The sequence below is a fragment of the Apteryx rowi genome, unplaced genomic scaffold, assembly GCF_003343035.1.
Source record: "Apteryx rowi isolate R43461 unplaced genomic scaffold, aptRow1 scaffold_680, whole genome shotgun sequence".
Taxonomy (NCBI): Eukaryota; Metazoa; Chordata; class Aves; order Apterygiformes; family Apterygidae; genus Apteryx; species Apteryx rowi.
Window position 1 is genome coordinate 221697 of NW_020450961.1, and position 16972 is coordinate 238668.

Below are 16972 nucleotides of genomic sequence, written 5' to 3' on the forward strand. Positions count from 1 at the left end.
CCCCCCCCCCCCCCCCCCAAGTCTGGCTTCATAAAACATTTGAAGTAGTAGTTCTGATTAACAGAAACAGTCTTCACTCCGCATAATGGCTTTTTGTGGATACCTTTTTACTTTATAGGAAGTGGTATTTGTTATTGTGTAGTAGCACCATCTAGCTGTTGGTAGTGAAAGACAGGGTGGCTTTTCTTTGCACGGACCTGTCAGAGAGGAGAGGGAGTTGCACTTAAACCAAGCTGTTTGTTCCTTTTTAGAATACGTGTTTATTTCCTCCGTGGCAATTGTGATATTATATAAAAGGATATGGTTTGTTTGGGTCTGTCTGTCTTCTCCCAAATACCTTTATATCCTTGTGTATTTGCCAATGCAGTCAGGAACTGAATAGGTATTTTGAATCTCTCTGGTCTGTTTGGAATGTCTGTGCTCTGGAATTAAGACTGTCTGCTTAGTATCCTAGTCTATGACTTTGTTTTTTCAACTGCTTACTAATGTTGATCTGCTCTAGCCCTAATACGCTCCCATCTGTTCAATACGAAATAATGTAACAGTTAAGTTTAACATGCAACATGTATGTTGTGTACGTGTACAGTTCCGCTATGGTATAGCTGGTAGCAAAGTAACCTCTATATTAAAATAGCTGATCTTTGAGCTAAAGGAGTAGAAATCACACTCTTGGAGCTTTGGATACTGTTTTCAGAATGAGTCTTTTTAAGCTTCACATATACTCCTTTGATTATATTTTATGCTGTAAACATGCATAGGAAAAACATAAGAGCGGGCCAGTTGTTCTTTGCTAAAATAAGTCAGATGACTGTATGAGAAATGCTCCTATTTTTCACTTAAGTGCAATAAACTGCACCAGCTGTGGACTTAGGGCCGTGTTCTCTACAGAGGGCAGGAAGCAGCAAGGGGCAGGTTTGGATTCCACCTTTCACCTCTGAAGCACTGCTGTGTGGTGTACACACATCTCCGCGCACAGGGCAGCTCCTGTGCATGGTGGGACCAGCACGGCCAAATCACAGCCTGGAGTGCCTGCAAAGATCCCATACCTCCATAAGGAGGTGCGATGGAGAGCAACATCGGGACTCTTTTACCTCTACGCGTCTTAGCTTTCCATGTGGAGCCCATGTGTAGGGCTTCCTCACTTGAAGCGAGGAGTAGCAAGGATAGTCTGGTTCACCCTGGCCTTCTTCTTTCTAAAGAGCCATAGAGGGGTGTGTGGTGTGGGGGGTTTTGTTTTGTTGGTTTGGTTTGGTTTGGTTTTTTAGCAAAGTTGAGACAACATTTTCAAAAATTCTGAAATGGTAAAAATGTTAATATTGTGATGTTCTAAGAGAACAAAACCTTGTTAAATAGTAATAGGTACTTGAGTGAAAAGATTTTGTTCTTTAGTCCTAATATCATACAATCATTGTAATAATTCTATATGCAGAGTTGATTTTTTTTCTTTCTTTCTTTTTCCTAATACAGCCTTCGAAGCAGAGAAGATGAAAGAATAACTAAACCAGGAGCTGTCTCTACACCAGTAAAGAATGCAGATGATATTTCTAAAAGTGTGGAAGAGGTGGCAGTTGAAAGAACTGAAAAGCAAACTCCACCACTCCCAGGTAAAAATGTTAAAACATTAATTTATGCATATTTCTAAGAATGGATGCCAGTAGAGATTCACACCATTGCATAGTTGTGGAATGATTTCTTACAAAGTCTTAAAACAGACCAAGTTCTAATTACTTCAGCCTGTTTTGAGTTGTGTTTGGGAACAATAATGCTTCTAAAATGCTTTGGTTTTGTAGTGCTTACTAACTGAAGTCATGGACCAGGAAGCCATTATAAAAAGTGCACTGCAACTAATAATAAAAACAAAGTAAGAGGGATTCCTTTTTTATCCTGAAGGGGAAGCATAAGCTAAATGACAGCAGATGAAAGCCAGTTGCAGGATGGAGGGGATAAGATAGTGTGCTGACTGGACACTGTTCTGAGCAGTTTTTTTAAGGTTTTGTAGGGTTTACAGAATAGACCTTTTTGGAATTTGAAAGTGGATGAAGAGGAGCTGTGCAAACAGCTTAGAGGCAGCTGCTCTGGAAAGGGTAGAAGGAGAAAAAACATATTCAAGCTTGAAAATAATTAAAAACTTAAGGGGCGAGCAATGAGACTAGTATGTGTAGGATTCAGTAGCTCAGTAAAAAACTGAAGAGTTTGGGAGGAGATGTCTGGAGATGAGATAAGCTAATAAAGGTATTCAAATTTGTGTTTGCAGATGAGATTAACTTTATACGATGTATAGTCTGGAAGAGGTGTAATAAAGAGCTTATCCTTTAATAGCACTACAGAAAGCTGCAAGGAAATGAGGATCTTTCAAAGACTAATGAAAATGTGGTTAGATGTGGTTGATTATGTCAAAGGAGGGTGGAAGGAGAGCTTTGGCTAGGAAGGGATCATCAGAGACTTGCAGGGAAGTGGTATGGTGCTATATGGTAAGGGCAAACTCCATTATAAAAGGTATGTAATAAAAATGTTATCCAATTTCAAACTGGTCCATTCAAATGAGCCCAGATTTGAAAGGAAGACAGTAGGGTAGCTGGAAAAAACAGAAGATGACATAAACCTATTTTGAAGTCAACATTTATCAAATGTGCAGAGATAATGCTCTAAATGTAAATTCTTGCAACACAAACAACCACCTAGCAGATAAGAGTCTCTGTTTAGGGCCCACTATAGGGGGAAAGACTGTCATTTCTTCCCAGAGACACCAGAGAATCTATGCAGCAGAGTCATAGTAAGTGCCTGTTGGTAAGAAGGAATTTGTACTGGACCAAATTAAGTGTTGAAATCAGCTGACCAGAAGACATGGAGCACTAGTTCTAGTTGTTTGTGTTATTTTCGTTTCAAAAATTAAAGAATGCTTATGGAAAGAGAGCCAATGGGAAATAAGCAAGTAACATTAAGCACATCAAGGTACAAAGATGGGAGAGAAGGGTTTAGAGTGGGCTTGAGGGATTATAAAGCTTTCTAGTCTTGCAGTTTTGCAGTATTTAGAATACTCAATTTACTGAAGCATAAAGGAAATATTGGGGTTTTTGCTTAAAGTAATAATTAGACCAGGAATCATCCTGTTTTGAATGACAAGTGTGTCTTCTGTTATAAGTTTCTAATATGTAATCTTTAACTTAATATAAGTGGGCTTGTGGATAGAAGAGGGCTACTGAAGTCATTAGGGTGTTAATTAGGGTATGCTTTGCTTTCTCACCTTTAGAAGATCAAATAGACACCTCAAATTTTTGTTTTTTCAATAGAGCCAAAGCCAGTGTATGCACAAGGAGGACAGCCAGACGTGGATTTACCAGTCAGTCCATCTGATGGTCCTTTGCCCAATTCAACCCATGAAGATGGAATACTTCGGTAATGTAACTCTAAACTCTATTTGAATCTATCACGTGGTTCTTGAGCAAACCAAGCTTTTGTCCAAGATGATGAATAAGGCTCCTAGTGAGTCTGTTGTAACTGCTGCAGTTGATACGCGGTTACTGGTGTGCGTACCATAATATGCTCTAACTGAAGCAATAGGCAAATTACTACTTTACGTGTGTCTGCAGTCTCAAATCTATTAGGATATTTTATACTATTTTACTTCTAAGTGGAATATTTCCTAAATCTCTAGGCCAAGCATGAAGCTGGTAAAATTCAAAAAAGGAGATAGTGTGGGCTTGCGGCTAGCTGGTGGCAATGATGTTGGCATATTTGTAGCTGGTGTTCTGGAAGACAGCCCTGCAGCCAAAGAAGGATTAGAGGAAGGAGACCAGATTCTCAGGGTATGTCAAAATTATGTAACAGTACAAAGGTGGTATCGTACCAAAGTGGCTTTGGTTTTGTTTTGTTTTTGTAGTATCAAATATATTGCTGTTGTAGTTCATATTGTTTTTCTGTATGTATTCTGAACTGTATTAGATGACTTAGCAGCAGAATTTCCTGCTACTGTAGTATTGCTAGGAAGGTTAGTGAGTTATATGTCCAATTGCCTAGACTAAAGCCAACTGAAAATGTTTTTTTTAACTGTTGGGTCACTAAATTTTTAAATCATGTTTGTATACATATTTGCTACATATTTTACTACTAGTTAGAATCTGAAAGTGCTTTGAAATCTTGAATGAAAGTGTAAGATACCATTACCAAAGAAATCTACTCCCTGTTCCATGACCTGGGCAAGTATGTGCTTTTAAGTAGACAGGGCTTTGATTCTCCTAAAGTTAATTTTTACTGCCCCATGTGTTCACACAGTGCACTTGAACTAGCACTTAATAGTTATTTGGCAAGTGGATACAAAGTTCTGCATGTAGTGAGAACAGGTAAATGCAGTTAAACTTGGCTAGATTTTTCTTCTTTAAAAAAAAAACAACAACTTCAGTCTCAATGACAGTTTTGATGATTCAGTTTTATTTATTGCCTTTCACTTCAGCAGGCTTCTTCCACTGCAGTCATCTTACTGACTGCCTGTAGAATATAATGGAGAGGAATATAAACCAGGCCTTTAGAGACTTTGGAATTACTTTTTAAACATGTTTAATCAGTGCATATATTAATCACTGTCTAATCTGATAGTCAGGCTGTATTTAGTGACCAAATATTAGACCAAAGAGAAGGACTAATGTATTGGAAAAATCATGTGGTATGTTTTTGGTCTAATAGAGTGCTCCATTTGTTACAATCTAAATGTGTGACGCTTAACTTGACTGGTGTTTCTAGATGCTCCATAACACTGGTCTAAGGAATACAAAATGAACAGGTACTTAATATTCTAGAAGTTGCACTTTTCTCAAGAAATAAGCTATGTCTATTTAGAGATGCAGAAGGCTTCTTGAATGCATACTTTTGATGTGCATATGTTAAATTGAATAAAAAATCTTAGCAATAAGCTAATTCACATTTCCCAGCGTATAGTTATGTGTCTGTTATGATGATGTATGCTAAATCAAACTGATGACTTGGTTGATACCAGGTAAACAACGTAGACTTCACAAATATCATCAGAGAGGAAGCTGTCCTTTTTTTGCTTGATCTTCCTAAAGGTGAAGAAGTAACCATTTTGGCACAGAAGAAAAAAGACGGTAAGTATTTGTATATCAGGAGCAATGTAGTGGACTGCTTTGGAACCAGATAAAAAGTATAACTAATGCAGAGTTATTTTTGGCTTGCAAGAGATTGACACCTTAGGACTATTCATTTTTTCTTTGGATTTGGGATAGGTTACTATTTCAAATGGAGTAGAGACTTGATGTGGTAATAAAAAATAAATAGTATCTAACAAAAGTATTAGTATTAAAAGTTTTTGGGCGGGGGGAGAAGCAGGAAAGAGTTTGTCATAGTTCTGCATTTGAAAATAAGTAGAGATGCAGCTTTATGCTGATGCACATGGACGTACGTGCACAAACTTTTTTCCTGGTGTAATTAATTCCTTTCAGGGGAACTGAATTAAACTACACTGGCATCAAATTTTTATCAGAAAAAGCTGAATTTCTCTCAGTGATGTTTGCTATTAATAGTTTTGCTGCTTAAAATAGAGAAACTCTGAGACACTAAGGCTTTCTGAAATCATTCATTATGTTTCAAGCAAGGAGAATGGAAGGAAGATGAGACGCTGCTTTGAGTAATTCATATGAGCCTTAGGACATAAGTTGAACTTGCAGAACATTATATATTTTGGTGTTTTGATTTCTTTCAGTTTACCGTCGCATTGTTGAGTCTGATGTAGGGGATTCTTTCTATATCCGAACTCATTTTGAATATGAAAAGGAATCTCCTTATGGACTAAGTTTCAACAAAGGTGAAGTGTTCCGCGTGGTGGACACACTATACAATGGCAAGCTGGGTTCATGGCTGGCAATTCGAATTGGCAAGAATCACAAGGAAGTTGAAAGAGGTATCATACCTAACAAAAACAGGTACGATCTTAAAGTAGTTTTCAAACAGCAATTTTCAAGTACGATTTTAAATTCGGCATTTGTATAATGATGATCTGCTGGGCACCAGTTTATATAACTGGTTCACTCAGAATTTTTTAACATTTAATTAAAAAAAAAAAAAAGTTGAAACCTTAAACAAGTTGAAGTTACATCTGGTTTCTGCCAAGTTTTATAAAAATTTGCTTTGAACTCTTGTACAGTCCACAGAAAACTAGGTTAGAACTTCCCTCAATATGAGAGACGGCTAATCTGGGCAAAACCTTCAAAAGGTGGCATCAGCCCGAGTAGTTCAACCTTATTAATACTTTCTAATACAAAGAAAACTTGCTTCAGATGGTAGTGTTTTTATAAGAATAAACTTGCTAGTCAAGCATTACTTCAGAAGCTGACTTGCTTGGTCACTGGTTTGGGATTGTTGTCATCTTAGAGCCGAGCAGCTAGCTAGCGTACAGTACACACTTCCGAAGACAGCAGGAGGAGATCGAGCAGACTTCTGGAGATTCCGGGGTTTGCGTAGCTCCAAAAGAAATCTCCGAAAAAGCAGAGAAGATCTTTCTGCCCAACCTGTTCAGACGAAGTTTCCTGCCTATGAAAGAGTTGTTCTTCGGGAAGGTACGCCTTTATTCTTAATATCACTGTAGTAGGTTGACAGGGTTGTGTGGTTTGCTTTGTTTTAATCGGTGTATTTAAGAGTCTCTTGGATTTATTTTAAGTGACTGATTATATTTTGATATTTTTCCCTTTAATTCTAGCTGGGTTTCTCAGACCTGTAACAATTTTTGGGCCAATAGCTGATGTTGCGCGGGAGAAACTTGCTAGAGAAGAACCAGATATTTTTCAAATTGCAAGTAAGTGTCAGATCAAGTTTCTCACCCTTGTAAAAATAGACGACATTTTTTCTTTTTTACTAGATTCTTCATACATTGTTACTTTAACCATTAATATTTTTAGCAAGACTTTGACAATGGGAGGTAGCAGACGAAATGTCAGCTTTTTCACTAGTTGATTGATAATTTTCTGAATGCAAAAATAATTAGTGCTGTAGTCTTCTCAAGCTTCATTTGAATTCAGTATCTTTCTAGTATCTTATTTCTGAATGATTTTGCAAAAATACATGTTTAGTGACTTTTATGGCCAAATTAGAGTTGGTAGTTTAATTTCTCTATTATTTTTAAGGGGAGTGTTTTCAAACTGAATTGATATTCTGAGCTAGGAAATGGTTTATTATATCTTAATGAGGGATGTAGAATATGTTGTAAATTTACAACAGATTTTTGTTGTATCCTCTTTACCAGAAAGTGAACCGAGAGATGCTGGTACTGACCAACGTAGTTCTGGCATTATTCGTCTTCACACTATAAAACAGATTATTGATAGAGTAAGTCTCTTATTATCACTATACTTCTAACAGACCAAGGCAAATTTTAAAAGTGAGCGAGCAAGAACAGGTGTGCAACTGCATCAGTTAGAAAGATGTTGGGTGTTTTTAATATAGAAACATAAAACAGATTAGTGGTTTTGTTTTAAAAATTACTTATTTCGGTTTGACCTAACTTAAACAGTGAGATAAAATGCTCTTTATATGCAGGTTCTTTAAAGGGTTATAAATTCTTTAATCTGGGCTTTGTAAAGAAACATAACAGCTCTTAGAGTCCCTGGGTTATTTTCTTATTGACCGTATGAAGTCTCTTTAAACTTAAACTATAATTCAGAGATAACAAACTTCTTCACAAATATACCTTGCATAATGGTTGGCAGACTGGCAAAACATAAAAATTCTGCAAACTGGAAAACTCCACTGAATCTTTTGGAGAATCTTTGATTAAAAATAAAAAGGGCAGGGGAGGAGGGAGAAAGGCCAACCTAGAGCTTTTTCTCCATACTGATAACTGCAACCTGGAAGTAATTCTAGGCTTTGTTCCGCAAGTCCATCCCCCCCCCCCCCCCGCATTACAGCTGTTTTAAGCTGCTTCCTCTTTCACTTAAAGCCAATATGTGACATTACAGCTAGGAATTGATACCTTATATGAAGTCCCACCTTTGCATACAAACCCTCACGTTCCCCCCCCCCCMCACACACAAACTTTTATTAATAAATTAACATCATTTTTTGTGGGAGAAATGGGGGAAGGGGTCTCCCTTTCTTAATATCTTCTTCCTTCAGTCTACCTTCCTTAATATCCTGGAAACTCCTGATATTAGTTCGAGTCTCTACTCCTCTCCTTTCCTTTTCCTACTTAAAAACAAACTTTCTGAAATCCTCCAATAGCGAAAAGATACTCTAGCAGCAGAGCAGGAATGCTGCTTGCTGTGTGTTTGAGATGAATCTTGCAGTGGATGAAAGCTGGCCAAGTTCTTACGTTCAGAAAATTGATTCCTTGGAAGGGAGGATGGAGGTGTGTAGTGAGACTAGGTCTTGAGTTTGGATTTTTTGTTTTTTCCTGTTAGCAAAAGACTTTGCTTATTTTTAGTTTAGCACCCTTTTGTAGTTTCTGCTTCCTTAAGGCTTGCTTTATAGGGAGCTAAACACTAGAAATCTCAGTTATGCAGTCAGTCCCATAGTTTTAAAATATGTGTGCCCATGTAGTCTGGTATTGGAATTGGCTTTGTATTTATTCAAATGAAAAAAGAGCTTAAAGCAATCAACTTGATGAAAGTAACACGAAACAAATATGTAGAGAGGATGTTTTTTAAAAATATATATCTGTCGTAGAGTTTAAAAGCTTCACTTTCTTTTCTCTGTATTTTATTGTAACAGGACAAACATGCTTTATTAGATGTCACTCCAAATGCAGTGGACCGTCTGAATTATGCCCAGTGGTATCCAATTGTAGTGTTCCTGAACCCTGATTCTAAACAGGGTGTAAAGACCATGAGAATGAGGTTGTGCCCAGAATCACGAAAAAGTGCCCGAAAACTATATGAAAGAGCTCACAAGCTACGCAAAAATAATCACCACCTCTTTACAAGTAAGTAATTTGAAAGAAATAGTAGTGGAGTAGAAATTGTATAACCAGGATGGAAGGGGGGAGATGGGATGAGAGTAACTACTTTCCCCACAGATTTCACCAGTATTTTTTGTATGAAATTGCTGTAAATTAATTGCCATTAACAATTGCTCTTGCTGCTAGGTAACTGGGTATCAGTATTGCCTTTTGCGTTAAGCCAATCAGACTTTGAAAGCTACAATACTGAAATAATAAACTTATTAAAGCTCTGCTATTGAAAGTACTAGTGTGCATTAATTGCACTATGTGCATTTCATCTAGCTTTTGTCTTATTTTTCTCCTCTGCTTTCCCCCTCCTCCCTCATCTTTCTTTTCTCTTGCTTCTCTTCCTTTAGAGGAGATAACACGTTTTCTTTTTTTTCTGGGCTTGTTTTACATTAGCTCCTTCCCAGGTTCTCCTTTTCTCCCTTGGCATTCTCTTCTGCTCTTAGTATGACCTAATACTGATTGCTTACCTCCCTTATTCTTTGATCCCAATTCATGTCAACTTATTTGTGGCCCCAAGGATGGAAAGGGTGGTGTTAGCTTACCAAATGTGCTCCCTGCAGTTGGACCACCTGAGTCAAGCAGTTGTTGACTTGCTCAGGCTCCACTTGCTCAGTAACCAGTAGTTCATTGGTGTGTGCATCACTTGAACACAACCGCATAAATGTGAAGAGATCCAAAATACCAAAGTGACATTTTTTAAACAGATGTGGTGGCTCTGTCATCATCAGCTAAAACTAAACATTTGAATAAATAGGTGAATGATGTAATTTTCTCAGTCTGATTAAGTTCGTCTCACTTCATTCAAGACTACTGTTAACTAGGTATTTCCTATTGGATAAAATGCCTCAAACCACATAAGGCCTTAGAGTTGCTTTGAATGCCAGTATTTGCATTACTCTTTAAATGTCAGTTGTAAGTTCACATTTTATAGTGCTTTCAATACTGGTGATACAGATCCTTCTCAAAATTCTGCCTAAATCCTAAGTCAGACTAACCTGTTGTACTTCTAGCTACCATTAACTTGAATTCAATGAATGAAGGCTGGTATGGAGCTCTAAAAGAAGCAATTCAGCAACAGCAGAACCAACTGGTGTGGGTTTCAGAAGGAAAGGTAAGCAGTATAATAATTCTGTTTGGGGAGACATGACAAAACTGTAGTGATCAGGTTTGTTTGTGTGTGTTTCCCCCCTCCCACACTGGTGTTTCAGATACTGGCTTGTGGAATGTTTTTTTGTTTTGGTTTGGTTTTTTTCCCTCTCCTGATTCTAGTCATCCTTTGAAGGTCTGTGTGAACTGCTCAAAACTGATTTGTCATTAGATGAGTGCAGTTTTCTCTGTTAATTAGGGCTGTGCAGTTGTCCTTGTGTGTGTAATAATGTAGTAACAGTGAGAGCATCTGCCTGTTGACAGTGTTTACTGAAGGATGTCCTGCTGCTTTGAATTTTTTGTCAGGATTTGTATGCTTTTTATTAAAAGAATTCCTGTTTGATCTACTGTATCCATGCTGGATGCTGTGTGGTTGGTTGGGGTTTTTTTGTGTGTGGGTTTTTTTTTTTTTTTTTTTTTTTTTTTTTTTAGTGTAAAACCAAATTACATTCTTATGTTCTTTCTAACTTTACATTCTTTTGACTTGGAGAACACAAATACAAAATTTGCAGGTTAATATTCCCCATGTTCCCTACTGAAACTCTTGTTGCCTTCCTAAGCAACATGTTACACTGTGCACATTAGATCTTTCCTCTTGTGGATCTAATATTAAAAGGAATGCCAACTACAAGTTAGCCAATGATGAATCAGTTATTGCTACATGCTTCTTAATATTTGGACTGGCTATTTCTACTCAAACAGAACTCCTTTCAGTTTCTTGTCTGTCTTCAAATTAGTGATTCCAGTGTGCTAATACTTGAAAAGTACAGTTTTTGTGCCTTTCCCAGATGCTTTGATCTAAGTAGACGCTATCAACTATCTCCTTCCTTGCACTGACACTCATCTGACCCCTTAGTAAACTGGTTCAAAGAGCTAGACTGCAGAAGAGGCTTCTAGACAGAAGCTTCCAACAACTGAAGCCTTACTCTTTTCCTCTATTGTGTTCAGAACTGTTGAATTCTTGTAGTGCCATTGTACTGCTAGACTTTGACTATTATTAACTTTTTTAAATACTAGACTTTCTATCATGAATCAGAAGATGATGGATACTTTTTCATTCTACACAAAAAATGCTTCCTAGCTTTACATCGTAAGAAAAAATATGTTCCTTAAAAGTTATTTCAATAAACATTTAATTTTGTTTGACACAGGCAGATGGTGCTACAAGTGATGACCTTGACTTACATGATGACCGGCTTTCTTACCTCTCGGCTCCTGGTAGTGAATATTCTATGTACAGTACAGACAGTAGGCACACATCTGATTACGAAGACACAGATACAGAAGGGGGTGCTTATACTGATCAGGAACTGGATGAAACTCTGAATGATGAGGTTGGGACTCCTCCTGAATCTGCTATTACCCGTTCTTCTGAACCTGTTAGAGAGGATTCCTCTGGAATGCATCATGAAACTCAAACTTACCCTCCTTATGCATCTCAAGCTCAGCCACAGCCAAATCTCAGAATAGATTCTTCAGGATTTAAAACAGCTGCTTCTCAGGCGGTAAGAAAGTAATTTTATACACTGACCACCATACACTTACTTCAGATTGCCAGTTCTCTTGAGCAAGTAACTTGTGTTTGGGTTCCACTTACTGGTATTGTAAGTGCATACAGGAATCTACCAACAGCAGTAATACGTTGCAATGAATCGGAGAATCAGCTTCTCCTGTGTCAGTGACTTATTTTAACAGAAGGGGGATTGAAATTCCATTCTGTTATTTGTTCAGATGTTCTGCTCTTTTCATGTTCAACATAATGAATTTCTGGAAGTGTTAGTGCATGATATTTTCAGTACATGTCATTCTACATGTAGCTGATGAGTTGATCAAAGCATCATTTAAAGTATTTTTAATATATATCAAAGTCATATGATTATTCAATAGCAGTATATTTAAAATATTTTAAACACTTCACAGAAAGCAGAAGCCTCACCTGCAGTCCCTTACCTTTCCCCGTCGCCTGAATCAAACCCTGCAACCTCATCAACTTCTGCAGTAAATCCTAATGTAAACCTAACTAATGTCAGACTGGAGGAGCCTACCCCTGCTCCTTACAACTCTTACCAACCACAAGCAGGCCCCTTAAGAACATCAAGTACTGAGGGAGCTCATATAGTGCTAAGAGATCAAGAGCCATCATCCTTATCGCCGCACATAGATCCAGCAAAGGTACCTGTGCTGCATTGTTGCGCTAATTTCCTGCTATACATCAAGCTAGCACATGATCCTTTTTGTTTTGCCCCCAGCTGGAGAATCCTTCTAATTTTTTTTTCCCCTGGGAGATCATGCAGTTTACAGCAAACAAAGCATCTAAGTTGCTAAGCATCATCTAACATTTTGTGTGCATGGCTTCAAACTATATGTTTTTCAATTCTTTTAAAGAAAAGACATTTTAAATGAAAAGGCTACATTCTGTGTTTTGATTTTACTTTGTGTGTCACTTTTTTAGTTCTCTGCTGTTTATTTATGAGGCCTTGTGAAAAATCTGTTCTTTCCCTAAAATGACACTCTTTTTTGATGTATCTATGCACTTTATACTAGAAATAGTTGATCATGAAGATAAATCCAATATATTGGGTGACCTTAAATACCTCCCTAGCAGTGCTGAAGCTAATTTTAATATATAAACCAATCAGTGTCTTTTCACTCCCCCCCCATCGACCCCCAAAACCCCAAAGATCAGTGAATGTTGTTTTTGCCTTTCTCTTTTGATTATAAATAAATTCGCTTAAACGTAGGACTCAGGAATCTCTTGAATCATCAGGTTCAGCTTCCTGTGATTGCAGACCACTGCATCATGATTCTGTTTCTAAACAAAATTAAGGCCAATATTCAAAACTTAAATTTGCTTTAAATGTTACATTATAAATGAAACGTGGCTGCAGTTGCTCTTCATTTTAAATGAAAAATATATTTGTTTTTTTTTTTAAACAGGTATACCGAAAGGATCCATACATTAGTGAAGAAACATCCAGACAAAGCTACATCTTAAAACAGCCAGCAATTAATCACCCAGTACAGAGACAAGAAAGAGACCCAAATCTGATCTTTGAGTCTCAGACTCAGTATGCAGAAAAACAGCCAAGTAGGGAATATGAGCAGTCAGCATATAGATATGATTCTACAAACTATGTAGATCAATTTTCTCGTGGTTATGACCCTCGCCTTCATTATGATGACCGTGTGCCTCCTTATGAGGAGCACTGGGCATATTATGATGAAAAGCAGCCCTACCAACCAAGAACAGCTTATGACAACCAACCTCCTAGGGATCTTGATTCTAGACAAAATACAGAAGAGAGCACAGAACGCAGCTATTACCCAGCACAACCTCGTTTTGAGGAACCCCCTCCAATGAGTTATGATGGTAGACCTCGCTATGAGCATGCACCTAAAAATTTCAGCTTACCACAAGCGCGATATGAAGATCAACATACTTCTGGATATGACATGCATGGTAGATATAAACCAGAAGCTCAGCCATACCCTTCAGCCATATCTCGATCTCCCGAATCAAAGCAGTACTTTGACCCGCATGTGAGGGGCTATGAACAAGGTCCTCCTCAAGCTTATAATGCTAAAGCTGGACAATTTGAGCCTTCTCATAGTACTTCAGGTATTTCTCTTCCTCCTCCACCATCATCACAGACCAAACCAGAGGTTTTGCCTTCTAACAGTAAACCACTGCCTACACCACCATCTCTAGCAGAGGAAGAAGAAGATCCAGCCATGAAACCACAGTCTGTGCGAAGTAGAGTTAAGATATTTGAAAGAAGAAGATCACCATCTTTAGAAAAAATGAAGGACCCAAATGATACATCCACTGTCAAGGTAAGTTATTTAAGTTTTCACTTCTTGCTTTCATTAATGAAGTTATATCACTAGTAGTAAAATGTTGTCTTGGAGAGAAACCCGCTGCTTGTGGAATGCCTTCTTAACAACCTAACTGTGGTATGCTTTAAAAGCAGAACCTTTTTTTTTTAATAGTCTTTTGTTTTTCTGCAGAGCCTTTTTTGTCTTCTTACTCTAAAGAAGTGCTGCTGTATTTTTCTAAATATTAGAATCTAAGAAAATATGTTGTGCTTTTCTTTACAGCCTCCAGAACTAGCACCTAAACCTACACTCACAACTGTGAGTGGTCCAAAACCAACTTCTCAAAGCCAGTATGAACATGACAAAGCAACTTACAGGTAGATACACAGCTGATAATTAACTTTAGCTTCCAATATGGGATTAGAATGTACAGACAAGACATTTTACTGGTTCCAACTGGAAATTGCAGACTGTAGAGTGGGAGTGTATCAGTGTGATTTCTGTCAATAGTAAGGTTACAAAGTTGGTTGTCAAGGACATGATGATTGCTGGCGGGTGGCACACTACGTTCTCAGCATTTTTAAGGAATGATTAATTTAGAAAAGACAAAAGAAGTAAGAGGGAAATAATGGCTGTTTAACTTACATAATTTAAAAGTAGGTATAGTAAAAAGGAAATAGGGATATTTTTTTCCTTTATGCTATAATATCATAGCTAACTCATTTCAAGACAGTATGAGTTAAAAGGATACTGTGTGCAATTTTTCTAGTGGTATGTTAGATTCTATTTCCTATAATTCAGTGCTATATGTCAGTGAATATTATTATGTCACATTTCAGAGGCAGCAGCTTTGCGTGTATATAGAATTATATAATTCTTACATATCAGTTGCGTTGTTGTTAGTTAGGTTGTAAAAGAGGACTTGAATTCAAGTACTTAAGACTTTTAAATTGTGCAAGGCAACCATATGTTATTATTCTTGGTTAGGGCCCCAGAACCACAGAGACCTCAAGCGAAGCCACCAGAAGATGTTGTACGTCCAAATCATTATGATCCTGAAGAAGATGAGGAGTATTATCGAAAGCAGCTCTCGTACTTTGATCGCAGAAGTTTTGAGAATAAGCCATCTGCGCAGGTTCCTGCCAGCCATCATTCTGAACCCACTAAACCAATACATTCTCAGAATCAGCTGAATTTTACTAATTATGCTAAGTAAGTTTCATTTGTTTGTTTTTATTTGTTTTGTGTCTGTTTTAATTGAAAGCAGGAAAGTGAGGCTTATAGGTGAAAATTGTGAAATTATACTATCAGTGGGATTCCATGTGATCATGATATCTAATTAAAAACATAAGTATTTTATGTTTGCAAAGTCAATTTTGCTGTTTAGAAATTAACTTTGATTTGAAAAATATGTACCTAACTTGCATTTTGGTAAATGAAATGAAGAGTAACTTTTGTAGGTTTCAGGACCTTGGACATGTTACTTCTCTTACTTACTGCTTCTTTATTGCAGTACATAACAGAAGGTATTTTCTTAAGGTAACTAATAGTGAGTGCTTAAACCATCTTTCAAAGCAGAGGTTTCTATTCATTTCAATTCTGCATCCATTTATTCTGTAGACAGACTTCTACAAGCCAGCTATGTTTGCGACTAGAAAACCGAACCTTTTGGGGATGTTGTTGAAGCCAGAAGTTATCTGATGATGGAAACATCTGCTTCCTTTATTGTTTTACTTCCTTGATTTGGAACACTGATACAGAAATTGTTTGAAAGCTTAAACGCTAGTTTAGCTCAGGTAAAGAATCAGCTGTCTTGGAGGGTATTTAGGTTTTGTGTCAATACTCTCCACAGTTATCTAAATAACTTGCAGAATTTGTTTGAATTCAGATCACAACAGCATGTTTGTAGCTGTTGCTGTGGAAAGCTCTCTTGGCTTGCTGCATGCAGGCCAAAAATCAGGTCTTTTGAAGGCTTTGGTTGCACTTGAAATCTGGACTGTTCAAGTCAAGCTGAAAATCTGGCAAGCTTGATGGAACTGTGGTCTGCAGTCAAATAATCAAGTGACTTACTGAAGTTCTTTTTAGTGTTTTGAGTGTATTTTTAAGCTGTCTTTCATGCACTTAATACATCGTGTTCCAGTGCTTAAAGAATGCAAGCTAGGGCTCAGGAATCCTGTTCCTATTTCTTTAATGTATATTGTCTGTCATTTCCAATATCTTCCTCTATGAATTGAGAATACTGGAATCTATTCCAAAGTGTTGTGCTTGGTGGGTTTTAAAGGAATCACTTTTTTTTTTTTTTTTCTCCTAACCAGGAAGTCTATATTTAGTAACTATTTCTTATTTTAGCTGTTATCATTTATATGTTAAGGTAGGAATTGAATGTGTTCAGTAATCTGTGACCAGTTCTGATCCTCCATCGATGAGATTTATCTCTTTTTCTTCTCATTTGCCCCGTATCTTGACGGAAAAACTGGAGCTTATCTATCTTACTCTCTGGATGTCATAGCAAGGGGCCTTTTTAAAAACAAAGACAAAAACTAAAGTCTTGGTGGGAATTGTAGTACATTGCAGTAGTTTTCAGACTTGTTTTTCTACCTACCAAAACAATATTGCCTGTAGATAGACTATTTTGAGTCTTAGGCACCTGAGTTGCTGTAGTAAATGTAAGTAAAGCTTCAAGTGGAATGTTGTAAATTTTCATTAGTAATTGCAAAGATTCTTAAACTCCTCAAATGGAGAGTATTGTAAGATTTCATTATACATTTGTTATCTTCTATAGTGTTGTCAAGTACACTGAAAAACATGAGCAATAAATGCAAATACTGACAAGCTTGCCACGGATTAACTATTATTTGAGAATGATTCTTTTCTGCTTCTACCTACCACTTCTGTGTCTGCCATAACACTTCCATTCTTTGGCTTCTCTGTCTGATTGTGTTTTAGTATGAGTTAGAGTATGACTTCAAGGCTTGTACCTACAGGAAGGTGACACAAAACTGCCACAAAGAAATAAAATACTCTTGTGTTTAAGGCTCCTAGGTCAGAGGACAAAATGTT

General features: G+C 37.3%; 1 protein-coding gene across 9 annotated transcripts in view; it reads left to right on the forward strand.

Moving 5' to 3' along the window:
• Positions 1-16972, forward strand: part of TJP1 (tight junction protein 1) — a 50385-nt gene that overhangs the window by 18545 nt on the left and 14868 nt on the right. For 8 of the 9 annotated variants that reach the window (XR_003256695.1, XM_026086095.1, XM_026086097.1 and 5 more), the window contains 15 exons: positions 1468-1604; positions 3291-3396; positions 3656-3806; positions 4991-5099; positions 5714-5933; positions 6382-6566; positions 6707-6802; positions 7250-7332; positions 8713-8923; positions 9961-10061; positions 11248-11601; positions 12017-12268; positions 13034-13930; positions 14195-14289; positions 14900-15124. Coding sequence is in view for 8 of the 9 variants with exons in the window: in XM_026086095.1 (XP_025941880.1) it covers positions 1468-1604; positions 3291-3396; positions 3656-3806; positions 4991-5099; positions 5714-5933; positions 6382-6566; positions 6707-6802; positions 7250-7332; positions 8713-8923; positions 9961-10061; positions 11248-11601; positions 12017-12268; positions 13034-13930; positions 14195-14289; positions 14900-15124 (3222 nt within the window). In the remaining variant the exon portion in view is untranslated. The remainder of the gene's footprint in view (positions 1-1467; positions 1605-3290; positions 3397-3655; positions 3807-4990; positions 5100-5713; positions 5934-6381; positions 6567-6706; positions 6803-7249; positions 7333-8712; positions 8924-9960; positions 10062-11247; positions 11602-12016; positions 12269-13033; positions 13931-14194; positions 14290-14899; positions 15125-16972) is intronic. The other variant, XM_026086099.1, reaches the window with a different exon arrangement.